The sequence below is a fragment of the Achroia grisella genome, unplaced genomic scaffold (genome assembly GCF_030625045.1).
Source record: "Achroia grisella isolate CSIRO2021 unplaced genomic scaffold, CSIRO_AGI_Agris_v1 utg874, whole genome shotgun sequence".
In the NCBI taxonomy this organism is placed as follows: domain Eukaryota; kingdom Metazoa; phylum Arthropoda; class Insecta; order Lepidoptera; family Pyralidae; genus Achroia; species Achroia grisella.
The window spans coordinates 5,708,937-5,731,035 of record NW_026713051.1 but is presented as its reverse complement, the minus strand read 5'-3'; the positions used below and the strand labels follow the sequence as shown (position 1 = coordinate 5,731,035).

The 22,099-nt window shown below is 32.8% G+C and overlaps 2 protein-coding genes across 2 annotated transcripts in view; one reads left to right on the top strand and one right to left on the bottom strand.

The window, feature by feature from the left end:
* Nucleotides 1-61: 61 nt before the first annotated feature.
* Nucleotides 62-12,083, bottom strand: LOC131853040 (uncharacterized). The gene is made up of 9 exons (XM_059203832.1): nucleotides 11,929-12,083; nucleotides 10,464-10,555; nucleotides 9,370-9,511; nucleotides 8,044-8,212; nucleotides 7,437-7,625; nucleotides 6,924-7,162; nucleotides 4,053-4,259; nucleotides 2,247-2,442; nucleotides 62-1,500 (listed from the first exon to the last, which is right to left on the bottom strand). Exons 2-9 carry the CDS (start codon nucleotides 10,548-10,550, stop codon nucleotides 1,365-1,367), a joined length of 1,365 nt encoding a protein of 454 aa, XP_059059815.1. The 5' UTR covers nucleotides 10,551-10,555; nucleotides 11,929-12,083; the 3' UTR covers nucleotides 62-1,364.
* Nucleotides 12,084-12,843: 760 nt separating this feature from the next.
* The window catches only part of LOC131853039 (protein furry), a 161,028-nt gene continuing 151,772 nt past the window's right edge, over nucleotides 12,844-22,099 (top strand). Inside the window, exons 1-10 of the mRNA XM_059203831.1 lie at nucleotides 12,844-12,985; nucleotides 13,913-13,961; nucleotides 14,390-14,501; nucleotides 15,341-15,562; nucleotides 16,430-16,581; nucleotides 17,202-17,401; nucleotides 19,133-19,348; nucleotides 19,822-19,945; nucleotides 20,756-20,977; nucleotides 21,653-21,887. Of these exons, the coding sequence (XP_059059814.1) occupies nucleotides 14,435-14,501; nucleotides 15,341-15,562; nucleotides 16,430-16,581; nucleotides 17,202-17,401; nucleotides 19,133-19,348; nucleotides 19,822-19,945; nucleotides 20,756-20,977; nucleotides 21,653-21,887 (1,438 nt within the window). The 5' untranslated portion in view covers nucleotides 12,844-12,985; nucleotides 13,913-13,961; nucleotides 14,390-14,434. The remainder of the gene's footprint in view (nucleotides 12,986-13,912; nucleotides 13,962-14,389; nucleotides 14,502-15,340; nucleotides 15,563-16,429; nucleotides 16,582-17,201; nucleotides 17,402-19,132; nucleotides 19,349-19,821; nucleotides 19,946-20,755; nucleotides 20,978-21,652; nucleotides 21,888-22,099) is intronic.

Below are 22,099 nucleotides of genomic sequence, written 5' to 3'. Positions count from 1 at the left end.
TTAGGTAACCAACCTATCCGTGATTTATTTTATCATTAAAATCATATTGTTTTTGAGATCAGGATATTTTAACAGATTCAACTAAAAAGTAAAATATATCATTAAATGTAAAAAATGTCAAAGTTGGCTAATAAGGAATTTAAAAATGAAGTCATAATGCTTACACATTTTTATAAATTAGTATTTAATTTCTAGTACTGTTTGCGTTACATATTATTATATACTAATGTATATCACGAATTACAGCTGTTATTAACAGTCTCTAACAAACCTTATTGACTATATAGAACAATTCTTTTACGCTATAAGATAATTTGGAGTTTACAAGAACATGATTTTTAAGAATTGAACAATATTCAAGCAAAATTTCAACTTCCTGATGTTAAGTTACCATTTTTACCCATAATACGTCAAAATCGATTATTTTACTTAACTGTTACTCAACACATGGGCTGTTTTTATAAGATTAGTATGAAAATTTAGCTTGCTCAAATAAATCAGAGTATGATTTATTGCTGTAGAATTGAAAACTGTTATTTAAAAATAACAGTAACTAAATAAAATACATTGTTCTAATAAATTATTGCGTTTCTATAATCCGTAGAACACTGTAAAATATTGCCTGAATACCGTTACTGCATCGAGCGTTTTACAAGAAACTTTTTGTCACATACAACTACAATGAGAAATCAGCTCAACTACAAGGAAACGGCAAATGGTCTTACAAATAACTTAATTACAAATATAAAATAAATAAATTATTTTAGAAAGTTAGGTAGTTTAGAATAGTGTATTAATGATATTATTTATCGATAATTATGGAATATTTATAAACTAATCTGTATGTTATCGATTAGAAAATTAAGTACAGTAATAACATTAGCCAAATATTAAATATTTTGTTCTCGTATTTAATGTAATGAGCCCAAATTAATACCTACTCTATTCTCAAAGTGCATAGAAAAGTTTATGCTAAATTAAAATTTCCATTTCAGTAAGTATAAAAGACTCAACGCTTATCTAACGAATCGTTTAAATTAAAGATACCACAGATTATAAAGAAACTAGTTCAAACAGTGCGTAAATTAAACATTGTAATATATGGAATATTCAATACAAGGGATAATAAAACAGAGTAAGTGTTATTAAAGACATCTTTTTAAAAAAATCTAAAGCATCTATCCTTAATAGTTTGACCAAACGAAATGGAAGCGAATGCAAGGGGCCCTCAAAACTCGCAGGAACAACTAAAAACTCTACTAGAGGAAGCGCAAGGACATAGTCAACAATGAGTACCTACCTAACTAGCTATTTCTTAACTTACAAATTGTTAGAACCTATAGTCGAAAAATTGTATTTAGTTATTAACGTAAGTAGCAGGGCGTAGCTTGTGCTGTGCTGAATATAGCGCTGATGGCGCTGTAGGCAGCCGCGATGCCTCCGACCAAACCGAAGGTGACCAATTCCCAGCATACCATCTTCATCCAGCCCGGCATCTCGCTGGAAAAAACCTATATCAGCATATATACAAGAGAACATATATACTCGACCTCGACTTTTCGGATATTAGAGATTTAGCGAGTTCCATTCCTCGCTCGATGCAAACATTGCAATTAATGAATACATTTTTTTGTATTTTTCTGGTTGTTTTCAATAAATAAGTATTTATATCAATTGTTTAATACCCATAACATAAATAGCTTAATTTGGGACTAAATGGCGCAGTGTGATTTTACTATAATCTGTATCACTCCGGATTACCTTAAAACTGAATTAATTTTTCAAATCAGTGCAGTGATTTTGGTTTCGTTTTCTGTTTTTATGTGATTAATATTTAGTACAGAGTATTTCTACTGAGAGCCCATATTATAAATAATTATAAAACAATTTTTATTCTTCTATCTATCGTATTTTTTTAAATCAATGTAATGTAATCCAATTACTACTTATTATTATTTTCAATAATATCCGTAATTCTTAATCTCATTTACTCATGGTTATACTATATAATAATTAAGGCATTTAATAGTTATATTCAATACAAGGCTTAATATTAAACGTAACTCTGTATAATAGAGCTATTTAGTGGAGTTACTCTAATATTCTAAAAGCGACAGTGTATGTTAGACTGTTTTTTCTTTGATATAAAATTTTAAACACATAACAATTATACCTAACCCAATCACAAAACATAGTAAGAAATATATAAATAAACTGAAATTAGTATTTAAGACTAATATACTCACACAGGCGTCTGTCCCCCCTCCAGTGGTTGTTCCATTAAGCTAAGATAGCAGTAAGAAGGTAGTACGAAAGTGAGGAGCACGATAGTGGTGCCCCCGACCAGCGCCAGGATGGTGTAGAACCGAGGGACGCTTTCACCAATGAACAGGATCGCAAGCATCACCGAAACACGTATCACGATGCGCCATCCCATTGAATCTGCCATGTCAATTAGGTAGAACTAAGTTTGTAACACTCGACTTAGAGCCCCAATTTTCAATACGGGTTACTGGAGCCCGGGAACGCGCATGCCTACTAGATACATTGAGTGGAGCAGACAAGCGTGTCTACAGGTAGAGACAGCGAAACGTCAGTAGTTATATGCGTCAGTTATTATTTTTTAATCGATATGTCACTGTGATGCACTTTATATGAATGTCGTATTGCTACCTGAATTTCAATTATTCAGCACCTATGTTTATTATTTATAGTTTGTTGTTTTTTAGTTTACTTTTCAGTTTAATCAAATAATATGTATAATGTAACTTCTTCTACTATTTAGTTCACGCAATAAACATAGTTATTTACGCCAAAGTATGACCAATAAGGAATGGCAGCTATGTATTTACCACGTGAACTTGTGTAAAAACTATTGAAGTGCCGTACTTACTGTTGAAATATCACAGTATTTATGTAAATAATGATGTTTTTCAACATATTTTGTGAAAATTTCTTTCTTTGACTTTATGTAAATCTAGATGACAAGGGCTTTATTTTGTAAAAGTAAAAAATACAATTCTTATTCTTCTTAAACTAAATCGAGGAAGAACACATTAAATAGACAACAGAGGATACTTGAGAATAGGGGGAACTATATGACACTACAAGATAACTATGGAGTACATTATTTTTGGCATTATTCTTATTTTCACATAATGATCATATTTATTGATGAACTGTATATCCAAGAATTGGACTTACCAGATAGAAGTAATATTTAATAATGTGCTCTATGGCACTCTATGCTACACGATGGAATGAACTAGGTCACGTAACACGTAAAGGCAAGGCAAGCGTGCAGCTGAGCAAGTGGTATCATTCCATGTAGAGGATGTACCAGCAATCCGCATGGTATTCCCAACTTCCACAGCTTAACCAACAGCAGTGATAAATTATCAGTTTCTACTATTAATAAAGTCACTTAGTACATCTGAATTAAGTATACAAGATGAACAATGGCTTACTTACTTACTGGCTTACAATGGAATACTTCGAAAAATGAACTACATAACTTGATGGAAGTACAAATGTTGTTGCCTTTATTAAATTTATAAAATTTTCAATTATATTTTTGCATTATAGCTTGACGCGACTAAGGTAAAATTACCGCACTACTATAGCTACTAATCATTATTACTGAATTGGATTAGTTTTAAATAGTATTAAGAAATAAATACTTGCTTAAGTGGCTAAAATAACCTACACAAGTAAATAATTTTTAATTAATTTTAAGATAAATTTGTAATAAGTATCGTATGAAGCCAGTTTGAATTCAAAATAGTATCACACGCAAGTACTTGTTTATTCTTATAATAAGCCTGCTATCCTAGTGGACGATAGAATAATAATAATATTCAAAAGTGCTCCTATTACGTTTATTTGTATAAAGTTTTCTTGAATTTCTATTTTATTTTTACTTCTATTTCATAAAATATAATCCAAACATTAGGTAGTATAAATAAAACGTTTCTAATAATTTTGTGTATTATTCTTTAAATGATTATTAGAACAAACTATTTCCTACTGTTTGTTTCAATATCTATTCATACCTCTTGGTATATTGTACAGCTGCTCCATTTCTTGGCAGACAGGATTGATGATGATCACAAAAGCGGTGACGAGGTGCAAGGCCATGAGAATATTACCAACCAGCGTGAGCGGCGTGGTAGAGAGGGACGCAGATATATTTGATCCTGCTGACTCGCCATACACAGCATAACCAGCTATGGCAATTGGTAGATATATGCCGAGGATTACTGAAATATAAATTAGTATTTCAATTTGTAGTTACAGGAAGATTTTCTTTAAAGACAGCGTGGGGGTTTTATGTAAATGTATATTGATGTTTCTTAAGGGTTGACTACGCGTACGTGACACCCTTGTTCTTTCAGGCGTCCATAGGTTACGATAACCATTTACCATCAGATGGGCTGTATGCTTAATTTCCATCAGGTTGCATTTCCAGGTTGAAAAAAAAGCCACAATCAACGTTAAACATCACAATTACAATATTAAAGGGTGCAACTCATTACACATCGTCTCCCGTCTACATATATCTGTACAGTTTAAAATGTATGACTTTTATTAAATTAAATAATTCATACATAAAAAATATCCAAGAGACGTAAATCCTAAAATAGTCTTGTTTCAAGTACAAGATTATAGTATTATTAGGTAGACTAATTACTCCGGTTACGACATACTACACTGATATACCCATTTTATTGCCTTTAATCATTGTTTGATTGTTTTAATTGAAAAGTTTGATTGTTTATATTGAATAGGCTCCGAAACTACTGGACCTATTTAAAAAATTCTTTCATCATTAGGAAGCTATACTATCCCTGAGTGTCATAGGCTATATTATATTTACAAAAATATTAGGGATACTTACGAAATCTCCAATAATGTAACCCAAGGTGTGAAAAAATTATACAAAAAATACCTAACACCGCATGCGCTGCGATAACTATTGATGATAGAATAAAATGATGTACTACAACATTGCAGAACACAGCATTATCTATAAAAAGTGTCGCGACGGCATATATCTATGTATTATAGTTATGTCACAATAAGTGTTTTTTTTATTAAAAATTTAATTGATGTGCTGCCGCTAGAAAAGAATCTTTAGTTTGCATCTTGGTATTAATCCTTATCAAAATTAATTACCTCATATTATCGACTGCTTCAATACCTGTATATAACTTTTTGAATTATTCAATACGGACATTCCATTCGAAAGATACCACGTATTTAACAATGCAAGTCTTAGAAAAAAAACCTACTCCTCTGTTAGCTATAAACCTAATGCGATGTAGGGGCGTCACTGGGGTATGGGTACACAGGTAGGGGTAGGGATACTTGCTAAGATAATACAATCGGGGAAGATAGTGATAGCAGTTGCATCGTCAGGAATTGTTCATTGGATGGAAAAACTGCTCGTTCTACTTTTAAACTTTCGCTATCCGTAAATCTTGAACAACAATCTACATGTTGATTTGATAAATTATTACAAAATGCCTCAGTTATTATGTGGGATGAATGCACCATGAGCCATAGATGTTTTGGATAGAACCTTAAAAGATCTTAGAAACACCTCTGCTCTCATGGGCGGGATTACCTTTGTATTTGCTGGAGATTTCTAACTAACTCTCCCTGTTATTAACATCGTCTTTCTTATGAACTTTAATTGAAAGTTTAAAATTACGGTAGAATATGAGACCTCATCTTCATGGAATCACAGACAGTGATTTCTCACAACAATGGCTCAAACTTGGGGAAGGAATTTTTCCCACTCGAATTTAAACAGACATTGTGATATCCTTCTGGATGAGTCCCTAGGCCAAGTCGTCCATAATTTAGAAATTTTGATAGATACTGAATATCCTGACACCCAGAATTTGCATGAAAAAGGCTTTCATTGGTTGTCATCTAGGGCAATAGTGTTACCTAAGAATGATACTGTCAACGAAATAATCTGATTATACAAAAAGGTGCTGGATAAATAAAAAAATATATATCAATCGACACCTTGACTAATATCGAAAACGCAGTTCATTATCCACAGGAATTTTTACTAAACCCTTCTGGACCTCTACCATACGATTTGGCGTCAAAAATCGGAATTTCTCAAAAGCATGATGCAATCATGATTTTGAGAAATGTAAACTCATCAGAGACTTACTAAGGAATTGAACGACAATTAAATTGTAGCAAACATTACTACCGTCACGGGCCACGGCAGCCGGGCAACTAGCTTATATACCAAGAATACCGATGATCCCAACTGATCTGCCAATACCATTTAAACGGCTTTAGTTTCCGGTTAAAATATCTTCTATGTAAAGAACCTATGTACCTCTTGATCTTAAAAAACTACGCGCATTTTGATGTTTATGTTTAAAAGACAGAATAGATAGAGTGACTCAAGAAGGGTTTAAGATATATAACGTCCCACTACAGAACACGGATCTTTAAACGCGAGATAATCCATATATTCTGTCCACGCAGGCGAAGCCGCGAGCGGATAGCTAGTTTCATAATATTACGAATAAAATTTGAAATTTTATTCTATCAACTGTAAATCCGTTGGTTTATTTGTAACATGATACAGCCTATATTGTTTTCAAAACTCAGATTTTGTGAACTCAGATTTATAACTGATGCGGGAATTAATGTATTTACTATGCTTTTTATCTTTTATAAGACAAAAAAACATTGTAAGTTTAGTCATTCTCGTGCATACAATTAATGCATTTAACATGCCTAGCTGTGGTGAATTTATAGTACGACCGAAGAAAATATGGACTGAAAATCATATACATATAAATTTGATCGGTGGAATATAAAGACATACTGCACAGATCTCCAATAAGGAAGAGACAAAGTGAAAAGAACTTATTTATACATTTTCTTACCAAGAAAACTGTAATTCAGGCTCTTATTGAACTTCCTCTTATCAGCCATGTCATTCTGAATGGTGGGGAAGGTTGAGGCGCCGCCGAACGCGAACATGATCGTGCCAAATGCTAGGAAGAAGTCCTGGAAGCCGTGGATCCCGTAGCGGAACACGAAGGGCCTGATGTCATTCATCATCTGGATGAAGTACAGGATGCAAGCGACCACAGTCGCACCAAACGCGATTACCCCAACGTAGCTGTGAAATTATTTCATAATAATAATAATATCTCCGGACAATTCACACAGCGCCACCTGGTCCCAAGCAGGGCGGAGCTTATGGGTCCTTTACAGATATAAATACATAGGTTTTATTATATACATAGAAAACACCCAAATCAATACAAACAATCGTATTCATGAATACAAAAATACAAATACCGTGCCAGAAATCGAACCCGCGACCATTGAATATAAGGCAGTGTGCTAAATCGCTAGTCTACCTAGGGTACTATAGACGTAATAAAACTTACGAAATGTCCTTGGGTGTGCCGTGTAGCATCAGCGGCGTCATGGCCCCCGCCACAATCAGGTACCACGCACAGTATGACACATTCGGCACCAGCGATAGGAACACCTGCTCCACTATCTGCGCAGCCAGCAGTAGGTTCACCACAGCAACGCCGAACAGTGTCGTCGTCATTGCCATCGATACCACCACGCTGCAAGACGTATAAAACAAACTTAAATTCGTTATTTTAAATAAAATCTCGAAAAATTGTCTAAAATTTATAAATATTAGTATCAATTTGTCTAAACTGTTGATTTACCTATAACTAAAAAAATAACGAATTTTTCAGTTACTTGTAGAGTTACAGATACAAAACAAACTTGTTTACAGAAGAGAAAAGTTGATATTAGTTTCTATGATTTGACTTTAATAACAAAATTGTATTTAGTTTAATTAGTTTATTATTAAAAGGTAAACAATGTACATCAATAAGGTGTGTTATTAAAATGATGTCGCGCATATAAGTTCTTCCCATGTTGTGGTGAATGTAGAAGTTTTTATATAGCATATGAATGGAATAAACGATATATGATTATTATCTAGGTAATCATCATAATTAGCTGATTTACCTCCACGTCGTCCCCAAAGACTTTTCAGCAATAATAGCGTAAGGGTTCCTTTTCCTGGTCCTTAATTTTGGATCGCGTTCCTCGAGGATGGACCAGCAATCACCTAAACGCTTGCCGCTGAACGCTGCCGCTGCACACATTACGACTATAATCGGTACTCCCAGCCATCCTGATCATAAAAAATTAAATTGTAATTGTCATCCTAAAAGGATTCGTACAGAGCCTTGCGTAAAGTACAGATTCTACAAAAATCTAAAATAAAGTATTGGTGTGTTTCCATCAAACTGTAGCACTTGGAATTTAGAGAACTACACGACAAATCTTTTTGTTTATGTTCAGTGCATTATAAAACTATACTTTCTTACATTGAATTTTCTTAATGTGGATGTAAAAAGTTTGCCACTCTTTTCGACTATTTTTGTTTTCAGAACTGGTTTTTAATGATTTTTTAACTTCTTCCATACTTTTTAATAGAAGAGTTGAGTCAAAGTTGCTTTCGTTCCTTTATGTTTGTAAGTTTAAAGTTGAAGCAATATAAAAATCTGTTTGTATAAGAAAATATTAAGTTTTGCTATCTGTAAGTTATTTCTATATTTATAATTATATGCTTATATGCGACAAAAATGTATGTCAATCAACTCACCGCCCGGTACCTAAATCTATTAACATAATGAACTTGTTAGGTGTGTTAAGAAATTGTATCTTCTAGGTAATAATGTATGCAACTAACAGGCTTTCTTTTTCTTTCATTCATAATATATCGAAACGGATATATAAAATATGGAAATAGTTGTTTGTCCGCTACGTTATACGCACTCGTAAGTAGATCAATAAATTTTTAGGTATTTTATATGATTTTTCCGTGTGATGAAGTAGTATAATACATAGTTTCACCACTTCACACCACCAGGGTATCATTAGACCCCACTAGGGTATCGTAGATCACAATAGTACAATAGTAATTAGTAATTGCTTAAATTAGTAATTGCTATAATATTTTGATTAGAATATTATCTACTAGTTATTTTCCGCTGCCATAAATGCGAATGTCATTAATTTGTATTCTTTTGAAAAGGTTAATAATTGAATTTTTAGCACTCATTCATGTCAGCAACGGGCGTGAGTACTTAGTCAAGTTATTATATCTCTTTTAACCTTTACTTGTACCCTATTAGCGTTTGCGTGCATATCTTTTCGCCTCTGATCTGATCTGATTCAAACGGGGATCGAAATTACCACGGCTCATTCCAATTGAATAAAAATATCATTCTCGTAATTTGTATTACGATTGCATAATCACACATTAAAAACCGTTGAAAAAGGTACCCGTTCTGACAAGAGCTCTGGGTAGCGCCAAAATACCACTGCCTGCCATCTCGCCGGCGATCAGGAATACGGTCTGCTTGACTGATAATCCACCACGGCTATAGTCATCACTTCTAGGATTTCCATCATCACCACCACCGCTCTAGTAAATTGAATAGATCATAAGTAACCTTTTATGAAATCAAAATTTAATAGAACTTTATACAATTTAAATAGCTTATTTCATAAAAATAAATATGTGATTTGTCCGGATGTATTTATGATGTATATTATAATATATTAAATGGTTCATATTATATTCATTCGTAATTTAAGAAATATTTCATGTTAATTAAATCTACTACCATTAAATAGTATTCCAAAATATTATTTTATATCAGAATAATGGATTCAATTATCTACAAACCAATAGATAGTTAAATCATTAACTTGTCATTCAAACTATTTCACTTTAATTATTTTAAGATGATATTGCATCTTTTTACCAATAAATAACTAAAGCTGCAAAACTGTTCCGTTCATTTCTTATATTTATTTTGAAGAATGTGACTAAATACTGCAATAATAACAGATTATTGAAAATTATCAGGTCATAGTTGATGGTGTCAATATGTGCCATATACATATGTAACGAAGCACATCACAGTCATTACTCTAACATTGTAACATAAGTGAAATATACATAGTTACATGTATACATATATGTCTACAGCTGCAGATATTATTTCAGTATTATATTATCCAATCAATCCACGTTCCATTAGTCGTCGTATGAAATTTGATAGTGTGCAATAACCTTAATATATGATTACACGGTGACTCTGACATAGAAAGAACATAAAGAACTATATACACATTAGTATAATTACAAATTATATATGGAATTTCCAAAGAGTGTAGTCAATATTGAAGTTAGCGAGACATTGCTTCCTCCTGGCCCATGAGAAAAAAAAGCTAAACCGCTAGACCACCGATGTCGTCTATCAATTAATCCAAGGGAATGCAGTAGAAAAGTAGCACACTGTCACACATTACAATTTAATAGTAACCAATAAAACGTGATCATTTAATAATGACTCCTGTAGCTAACTTACATTTTTGCTGACGAGGGGTGTTCTCTCCGTGGACTCGACATCTGTGCTCCTGCCCGGTTTCGGCTCTAATGCGCTTTTCATCGACATATTTGCTTTAAACAAGAAATAAAGTCAAATTGTTTTATAAATAACAGCAAGGAATCCCGAATACTCCTGAGCGACAATCAAAATATAAAGACATACACCTTGACAGAAATATGTATACATATAGGTATACTTATCTAAATCTGTATGTGTGTTATTGTAAACATATTTGAAAAGAATATGACCTGAGTTTCTTGTCAGTTCTTCTCTATTCGAAAGTTTCCGAACTGACGGTCGATTTGACATATCATAAGAGTCTGTAAATAGACCTACATGAATATTTGGATTTGATTTGATCGATACGCTTACAGTATATATCCAAATAGAATATTGTATCTTTGAAATAATTAAAAAGATTGCAATAGGCTCACATATACCATATATACACATATACCAAATTCACCACTAGTTCCAAAATAAACAGAGTTTGTGTTAAAGGTACTAGAAAACTGTAAATGCATACATAATATACATAGAAAATACCCAGTCCGATACAAACAATCACACTGAAATGTGATGTTTGTGGTGTGCTATGAATCGTACCCGTCACCAGCGGAAGTAAAGCGGTGTGCTAAACCTCTAGACCATTGAGGTCGTCAAAAGGCCGAACAAAATATAGACAAATAAAGATATCCAATCTTCCTAATACGTGGGGAGAGGGCTGTTTACAATGGGGAGTGTTGTCCTCATTACAGTAATATATTCTATAACAGCCAATATAACCTGCACTATAGATATTGACCTATACGAACTATTCGTTCCAAGAACTGGAACAGTCAGGGGTTTCCAAAGTAAAATCGAAGTAACTGTAATGCATAGAAACGCTTATTAAGTAGGTATACCAACTTACGCCAAAACTCAAGTCTCGGTTGAAATATGAAAAGAAATAATCGCTGTATCTTTAATTTTAATTTGTTCATGCGTTTGAATGACAAACATCCAAATACTTACGCGTTTAATATATTTCAAATTCGTTTTAAATATTTTAATGAATATGATCATTGTCAACAAAACATACTAATGGAATAAAACCTAACCGCTTAAAATGTAACCCAAACAGGTTTCCGGTTTACTTCAACATAGTATTAACTAGCTATTATAAATGGCATATCGACCGCGGGGATTTTACTTCTCTTAATTAAAATAAATAAAATTTCTGTAATAAAAGAAATCTAATTTACTTCTTACAAGCAATCTACGAGTGAGAGTCCCGTCAAAATCGGTCCATCCATTTCAGAAATGTAAACACCATTAGTGTCGAAATTACAAACAGACCCTTCAATTTTATTTATTTGTATAGATAACGTTGCAGCCCTACACAGGTCAATAGACGTCCACCATATGGGCAGCTTCCTGTCTAGCAATGAGATCAATTACTCACCTGGTACGACCACGCTGCCTGTCACCACGACTCCAATTGACACACTGCACTACTACTGCATCGACCAACCCACTGATGTATCAACAGACCTACACTCTAACCACTAATCCATTCATGACACACGACTCTCAATTCTAATGTAATAACTTAAAAACTAATTTACTGTACCGGGCAATTTTATAAATAATCATATAGCAATAGCTATATGATTATTTATCAAATTCTCCGTTAAATGTTACTCTCAATTTACAGTAAACTGCAATCTTACAAATCAATATATAAATTCCCATATCCTTAATGTAGAGTTACAGATGTTCTGTTCAGTCATTAGGAGGTAGTAAACAGACAAATGTTTGCTACCTCCTACTGACTGAACAGATCTTTTTTTTAGATTATAAGCTAGATAGTATTACGAGGATGGAAATACGCTAACTTTAATTTCTATAAATAATCTTCAAAGGGGTATTTTCTATTGAAATAGCGAATAACCAGGTTACGCCATACATAAAAAAATATTTATTACAAGTCCATCATACATACATAAAATATTATTAATTACAAAAATCACAATTTTCTAAATGAAATGAGAGTTAAATATTAAAAAAAGTCATTAGTTATGCATCAATTTTTTTCTACTGTTTTTTCTGTACCTATTTGTTTTGCAAATTGTGGACCGTCAAATCAGTCATCAGAAACATAATTATTTTTATTTGCCTTACGGTACTTTTGAGCGAGCTCATGCAACGGTGGAACGGAACGCAAACGCTAGAGTCAGTACAAGAACAGAAAATAAATCGATCAATTTGTAATGTTGTCAGTGTGACTGACGTCAGTTCTTATTATGGCGCCTTCTATATTTAGGCGCTTAATACGTTACTAATGAATGGGAAGAAATGTCAAAAAGTTAATTCGCGACAAGCTGCGTGACTGGAGATTTTTGTACCTTTTGTTTTCATCTAATATTAGTCATAAAATAAGCAAAAGCATAATTTTATATACAGAAAAATGCAGCTAATTCTAATGTGATCTCCGTAACATCTACATTTAGAATACAAAGGTATAAATTGCTATAGTTTAGCAATGAAATAACGTTTATTTAATTAATACAAATAAAAAATCTGCCTTTACGCCGCTTAAAAGAAACTCAAATGAAGAATTACTAATAAAAACTTATTGGAATACATTTTGTGCCTAACTTTGTGGGCTGTTATACGATAAAATTGAAAGTGAAGGGTTATATCTTATCTGTTGAATTGTAACCGCAGTATATCACTTGTTGGAACCAAGAGCACTCAATGTTTATACATACACATCCGATTGTACCTACGCATTCAATATAGTGCAGTTGATACACGAAGTTCAGTGTTTTGGTGATTAATTGGTGTTTTAATGAACATAGTTTTGTGTTATTGAGAGATGCTTGCGTCCCCACGCGTTGTGCAGATCGTTAGCTGCCGTTTTATATGCATGATAATCAACTGGGCATAACATTGTAGAATCCATTGTCAGATGTCCCGGTTTCACAAGCTCGCGTTTGTATTGCAAATACAACCTTAGTGTTACTTTGAAACTGTCTAATTTGGTATACTGCTATAAGCAGATCAATTACCAACTTGTTGGATAAAAACATCAATTTTGCCTATGCTGTTGATATTAAACATACATAGACATATTTTTATATCAGTATATAATGCTATGCGAATGTGATAATGTATTATATTTTCTTTACTCAAATTTCTGTACAATAAATAGAGCATTGCCATTCACATAGCAGCCATTGCTCATTGCTAAGCTATAGCTGTATACTGATAATAAAGATATGTAGACATGCTTATTGCGAATTTAATTGTTTATTATTACTTTTCCATTCCATTATTGCCACTATTACATCTTATGAAGAACTAGTAATTCAATGAACAATTTAAATAGTCCAAGTTATGTATGTTATTACATATTTTTTAACATTGTGTTTATCTTGTTTTAGGAACAATGAATCTGCTTTGGATTTTATACACTCATATAGATAGAAGTATGTAAGTAATTTTAAAATTTCACATTTTATATTTTGTTAATGGTAACACCATTTAAATATCAGTAATAAATATCATTTCTTTTATATGAATGGTTTGGTAAACAAGTTCATGGTCCACCTGATGGTAAATAGTGACTGTTGTTTAACATATATAAACAGAACTACAAATATCACATTGTGATTGTTGACACCATGACACATCTCAAGCATTTCTATAAAGAAAGTAAGCCTAATCTTATCTTTCTAAATACTTCTTAGCGAGCTGCTTGGTGTCTGAAATGACTGAGGTAGAAATCCATGCATATGACTTTGTACAAAGTTTACCTCAATTTGTTTGCCTTGTTGATAGCTATATTGTATTTAATAGGATAATGTAAGCATGCTTTGAGCTTTACACTGTAAGATTTGCAAAATTATTTTTTTTTACAGTATATACATTAATAATATAAAAGTACTGTGATTACATATTAAGAAATGATGGCAGAAGAATCAGACTCGATAAGCACATTGCCCTCAGATGGACATCCGGAAGATGCATCAGGTATATATGAATTATTTTATACTTTGTTGATCAGGAGTCTTACCAAACCTGTCAACCAAATCTATTTTTGCAGCTTAGTAGTAGGAAAATTCAATTGGAATGTGACATAAATTATATATTAAAAAAAAACTATATGTATATAGTTGATATTATATGTACAATTAATATATAGTACATATATAATAATACTGAAGGAAGAACATAACACATATAAAGTACCTAATCATTATGTGTTGTATCCCATTTGCAACTTGATTTTAGCTCGACTTTCTCAGGCATAGATGTATACGATTAAGAAAAAGAACCACTTCCATCACCAGCTTCTATTAAGTCATTTGGAACTAAAATAATATATAATATTAATTATAAATTAAATATACATTACATTTGTAAACATGTGTATATAAATGTTGTGTCACTAGCTGTTCCTGTCGTTACATCTCTGTGAAATGTAGCCTATGTGTTATTCTGATGTAAAAGCTGTATTGTATTATTTTAAAATTTCATTAAAATCCATTCAGTGGTTTTTAAAGAGTAACAAACATTCATCCATTCATCCACACTGGCAAACTTCCACATCTATAATATTAATAAGAGCTACAAATGTAGTAATGGTCAATTTGAGTTTCGAGAGTTCTTTAAATAACTTTTACATGTATTATCTTATTTTAATTTTTGAATATTTTATCAATATTCTTCTAATACATGTCTGTTTTAATATTTTTTGGAGCTTAGAGATGTGACATGAGATTTTACTATGATCAGCTCATCTGTTTGCTTAAGAAATAGTGTCAGACAGACACTCTTCTGGATTCATAATTTTAATACTGTCCAATCAGGTATTGAAGAGGCTCCTTCATCGATGGTCTCAAGTGAAGCAGAGTCGGAAGGCAGTGTGTTATCAGAAGTGGTACGCCATGACAATATAGAGCCATCTCCGGTACAGGCGACTGATACCATAAACGAAATGGCTCACACTACCCATGACAAACCCATAACTGTTGTGAGTGATGACTGGAGAAATGTTGGGAGCACTGTGTCCTCATTTGTCTCCACTAGAGGTATGTGTTTTAAATATGTATGTAGAAATATTTAAAAAAAACACTTTCTTTATTTAGTTGCATTGGCAAACAAACTAATAGTAACCCACTTAAGGTGTAACAGCCGCCTATATGCATGTACGATAACACCCATATGCTGCCATTCTGGAGAACTCTTATCCTTTATTCCAGCACATGGCTCTTTATAAAATCAAACTCAGTATACAATATAGAATACACTGTATGTTATATTTATGTTACACAAATATTATGTTACAATTTGTACACATTAATCTATGTACACATAAATAATTTAACTGATTTGAAAAGGTCTATATTATAAAGATTTTCCAATTGATTATTTTTGTGATTATAGCATTGATACCACTAATGCATAAAGTATAAGTAAATTGGACAAATATATGCCCAACAGCAGACATGCTGAAGTAGAGGGCTGTATGATGGTTCACTTACATCTATTACCATATTCGGGTTTGATTCAGGAGATATGGCTGTGAAATTACTATATACTGAGACATAACATATGTCTATACAATCCTTTTATAAGCTTTATTGGCCAATAAAATACGGCACAAAAGGCTGACTTAATGCTCTGATCATTCGTATTTTGCTACGTGTATTCTGGTTGACATGTTGTGTTGTAATAACGTTCTTTAAATATACTTTTAATAAGGATTCAATTACAATTGTACATACCTATAAAAGTGTCATACATGTTTATATATACCTGGCATAATTACTGAATATTGCAGTGTTTGCGATCTCATTATTTTGACATCCGACCTTCCTTATTGTTATTGTAAATTAAATTTGTTTTCCTGCTACGTATTGTTAATTGTGGTGACACAAGACAAGGGTGCTTCACAGGCTCGATGCTACCATGGGGTGCGCACAAAGGCCCCGTGATGCCACCTTCGGACACCGACCTGAGGCCGGGGGAGTTCGTCATGAGACTCCTATTCACCGAGTTCACGGTACAGGCAGAAAGGAAAATGGAAGCAGTTATGGCAGAACCACTCGTATGTACATTTTAATTAATTTACATTGCGTCCGGTAATTGTATTTGATAACTACCTAGATATTTACTTGTTTTCCTTATGCATTTTAAATTGTAACTCTAGATATTTACGAACAATAACGACAATTAGTCGAAATTGGATTATTGTTCACTGATATTTCGAGTTTAAAAGTTTTAAAGGTTAATTGAAAAACAGTAAATGTTGTACGATTATATTTGAGTTTGTCCAAAGCATAGTGTTTTTTTTATTATATTACTCTATTTTTAACTGTGTCTAATATCATATACCTCTTTGTTTGTATTTGTTGAAACAAATACAAACAGAGAGGTATATATTAATATTATAATAACACAACAAATAATATTATAATAACAGTGTATTGAACCGAAAAGAAATATAAAAAGACACAAAGTTTGAAAGCATACTCTTAGAGGTAACCTTACCAAAGTGTAAACTACAATAGTTACTAATTATTTATGTTTATTGTATTATGAAGTGTATATTACATATTATTGTAAAGCTACATTTATTACATTATTATACTTTAATTGTTAACATTTATTTCTAGATTCAACTTATAAAAACCTATGTATTGTATACCATGTTTTCTTTTGTTGCAGGAGAAACCATTGAATAAAACACTGCAGCGCGGTGAGGATCCTCAACTGGACCAGATCTTGTGTGCTTTTGGCACGGTCGCGGAGCACTGTTTACCGTCACTGCTGCGTGCCCTGTTCGGTTGGCTGGAGCGCCAGATGGCAGACTCGCCGCAACTCAGCGAGCAAGCCAAGAAACCACACCAGGATTTGAGAAACAAGAGGTAAACCATTCAAGCATCAATATATGAACTCGCTTCTACCTGTAACTATGATTGAACGAGGTAGAAGGCAATATTGTATATTTCAAACAGAATAATTGTGTACTTATAACTGTAAACATTATTGTTACTTATGTAAATTGTAAGTATGTAGTGATAATTAAAGAAGACCATAGGCTATGTGTTTCCCTAATATAAAACTTCAATGTTGTAGCAAAATAGTAACAATATTGTTTATAGGAAGAAGTAAATTTTTATTTGATTTGTATTTATAATACAAATCAAATAAAAGTAATCTCAAATCAGGTGAGAGATGTCAAACATGCTCTTATTTCGTGTTAAAAATATAAATAAAAAACAGACAACTTTTTTTTCATATATGTAAAGTTTATTATTGTAATATTGATTTTTTTACTGTAATAATGTTTACAATTCTATAAGTTCCAACTTTTCTAGTTGTTATTGTTTACAATGCGGCATTACAATGAGAAGGTCAAAGAAATTAGCAGACACACTCTAATGAACGGCCGTCGTTATTTAATTAGTGTGGAGGACAAGTAGATACTTAGTCAGTATAATATATCGGCTACTAGTTGCTGCTATACAAAAGTTTATTGCAATAGTCAACGGCAAACTTTAATTAAAATTACAATGAAATATTAGTAAAATTATTTTTAGCCGATGTCATACGAGGTTTTGAATTCAAATGTGTTTTTACAAGAGTAGTCTTAAATTGGAGAGTTTGTAAATTATAATAATGTTTTTGTAAAAATATATTTAACTTAAAATTCATAGCACTGACAATATTATCTGATTGCAAAAAGTTGTTGCATGCCTAATAATGTGTATTTACTTAGAATAACATTTATTTAAAGGAACCACACGCAAGTTTCTTACTCATTCTTCTTGTGATGAGTCTGACGTCTAAATCATTGGTAGAATAAAAAAAAATATGACTATTTAAAAGTGCTTATATTAATTTTATTTGAAGTAACATATTAATGGACTACTTTTTGGCTTATGTGACTGGGATAAGACCTTGACCGTTAAACCTAAGGAGAGCATCACGGTTATCACGTCATCATGTGACGACGTACCCCTCATATGTTGTGTTAAGCTGTCACGCCTTTATCCCTTGTAAAATCACTACCATATCATTTGAAATGATTGATAGTAACAATAAATTGCGGATGTATTGAAGCAAGCGACAATTTGAATGTCACTGTCAATGATGATCAAGCCGTAATGAATGTCAATGAAAATGATATTGAGGGTGATTCCAATCATGAATTGATGGATCATACACAGGTACATGCACGAGACTGCAGCTCAATGGAATCAATCTACGCCATATTTATATTACATACAGAATGTGTGAATTGTTATAAGTTTGTTCATATATGGATTTGGAGTGATAATTATTTAAAGGTAGAAATAAATATGATCTCAATTAATAATATGAAATTAAAAAATAACATTAACACTGTACAACGTAATTATACTACTTACTAATCATTATATTGCATCTGTTGAAAGATTTTTTTTGTAATTTAGATAATAATAATATTTTTTACATAATAATAATATTATAAATGTGGAAGTTCGTGACTGTGGATGAATTTGGTTTAATTTAACGCAAAAACTATCTCGATTTTAATGGAATTTTTCAATATTATAGCTTATACATCAGAATAACACATAGGTTATTAAATAAATAAATATAATTCATTACAGCATCATCTACATAGTGTCTGGCAGCGGCGCCGGCACTGAGGCGGTGGAACGCAGCTGTGAAGAGTTGCAGGCGGAGCGGCGCGACCTGGCCGTCGAGTTCCTCTTCTGTCTGGCTCTCATCGAGGTCCTCAAACAACTGCCGTTTCACCCTGGTCACGAGGACCTGGTACAATACATAGAGAACGTGGCGTTCAAAAGATTCAATTACAAAGAAGGGTAAGCAAACCATGTCGTCAGATGTCATTTTTAAGATGATCAATTTGTTGCAGTGCTTAAAACATAAGTTTATTTGAACAATGAATTCTAAATAATGCTGGCTACTACAATATTTAATATGCAGCGAGCTTTCTCTGTACAAAAATATCATTTTGTAATAAAAAATTCTTTTATTAATAAAATACCATTCTTGTTGAATAGCATATTTAAAAGGGAATATAAAAAAATGTTATAAAAGAATAGTCAATAACATATAATACTGTATTTTTTTTGTTCGCATTAGTAGATTAGGGAGATTCATAAATTAAAAACATATTAGCATTTTGCATTTCTCTGTATAAACTATAAATGTACGAAATTTCATACTCCTCTGACCACGCAATTTTCGTAAAAAGGACAACGAAGTTTTTATTCACGTATTAACACAGATTATTATCGGTCGAATTGGTATTCAGGTTATCAAATATTTGCAGGTTGCAATCCAATCCCAACGCAGCCAACGTGCACATAATAGCTGACCTGTATGCTGAGGTCATTGGCGTGCTGGCGCAGTCACGGTTTGCCTCCGTCAAAAAACGATTCACTGCTGAATTGAAGGTATACATTGGAATACATGGAATCTGTATTTTTATGTAACTGTATTGGCAAACACGATGATGCCCAACCAAAGCCTCCAGACCTAAGCAATCCCAGACGAAATAGGAGACTATTATATGGTTTGCCATTCTTGAGTACTAATGTGAATATATAATACATTTCCTTGGCATCCATTTATTTATTTCGAAATTTACCAACATAACAAAGCTGATTATATATTAGACCCAGTACTAGGCGAATGTATATCGCGGCAGTACACTATATAATTGCCAAATGTTATAAACTAATACAAATCAGTGAGTAGAGTAGATTGATTGATCATAGTTGTCTGCAATAGACCCACCCGAATAATACATTTTAATTAGATTTTTATGTTGACAGTATTATACTTATTTCTGGATACTTATTAACATGTCTAGTTTTTTTCTATAGTAATTTGATAAAAATATAACCAATTTTATTTATTGTATTTACTGTTCATTACTGTTGATTACAATTTTAAAATTATCGTAGTATTTACCAATACAAACACAGCATCAAATATCTATTTATGCTATTAGTTTAGATAAGTCATATATTTATATAGTATTGTGTCTTTTTATGTGTAAATGGAACGCCTAACATACATGGCCTGTCAGGTGGTTGGCCTATATACATGAACAGCACTTCAACATTACATCATCATGTGACACTAGTGATACCACACATACATTAACCTCTGGAATGGCTATGCATGTGCGGTATTCATTGTGCCTCTTACCATGTTATTTTCGCTTCGCTTAGTCTTTCAAACTTTTGTATTCTGTCCAGGAACTGAAGTCTCGTGAGCCGTCTCCTCACACGACGCAAAGCATCATATCCCTCCTCATGGGCATGAAATTCTTCCGGGTGAAGATGGTGCCCATAGAGGAGTTCGAGGCGTCGTTCCAGTTCTTGCAGGAGTGTGCCCAGTACTTCCTGGAGGTCAAAGACAAAGACATCAGGCACGCTCTAGCTGGCCTCTTCGTCGAGATACTAGTGCCCGTCGCTGCGGTAAGACATTCATATTGAAATTTGGATAAATACATCTTTCTTTTATTGTAATTGGGTTGACAAGCTGACGGAATAGCACTATTATAGCATAGCGTAAGTTGCTTGGTGGCTGAAATAAACGAGACTGAGGTCCACAGGATATGCAGATGACTTTTTATAGTCTGTCCTGATACTAGAGGCTTGAGTTCTGCATATTCTACTATTTATTTATGCTTTGATCCTGATTCAGCTAATTAATTTGAATTATCTATTTTGTTTCATTAGATTTTCTTATTAAGGTAAATTAGAATATTCTTTAAAGGAATTGCTTGTCTTGAGGGATAGTCGCTAATTTTCTCTAATATTTCTCTCTGCCTGCTTTTAAGAGGACTAATTGGAAAGATTAATAACAATTACAGGCTAAATCCTGTAATTATTAAGCTTCCCAAAATATATTAAAGTCCCTATAAATTATTATTGTGGAATTCTTTACCTCGCGAACTAGGAGCCAGCTCCAGTATTGGCCGATTAAAAAAAATATTATCTTACACAAAGCTGACATATTATTATACTTATTTATTTACGTATATATTATAATTACATTTTAACTTAAGTATAATTTATTTATGAACTATTTATTACTTAGTTTAAGAGTCGTCAGTTAGTATTGATACAATAATGTATGAAATCATATAGACGGTGAAGAATGAAGTGAACGTGCCGTGCCTGAAGAACTTCGTAGAGATGCTGTACAGCCACACGTTGGATGCGAGCACCAAGTCCAAACACCGACTGGCACTGTTCCCACTCGTTACCTGCCTCCTCTGCGTCTCACAGAAGCAATTCTTCTTGGCCAACTGGCATTGCTTTTTAGCGATGTGCCTTTCGCATCTCAAGAACAGGGACCCGAAGATGTGTAGAGTAGCATTAGGTGAGTGATACATTGATTTTTAATAGAAATAATAAAATTCGGAATTACTAAAAGTTTATTTATTGTTACTGAAGTAGAGAAGTAAAATTTGACACCATGTTAACTTTTGAGAAGTGTACACATTATGTAAGTTCAAACAATGGCCTGAATGTTGTAGTACTATACCGTCTTACTACTGAGTGCTGCAGGTTCGATTTTTTATATTTTGATGG

Bases quoted from the DNA above. Each gene is read 5' to 3' on its own strand.
- LOC131853040 (XM_059203832.1), bottom strand. From the start codon at position 10,550: ATGTCGATGAAAAGCGCATTAGAGCCGAAACCGGGCAGGAGCACAGAT. The intron at 7,163-7,436 runs GTAAGTTTTATT...ATAATTTCACAG, and splicing joins GGCACACCCAAGGACATTTC to CTACGTTGGGGTAATCGCGT. The intron at 2,443-4,052 runs GTATGAATAGAT...TTGACATGGCAG, and splicing joins GCTGTACAATATACCAAGAG to ATTCAATGGGATGGCGCATC.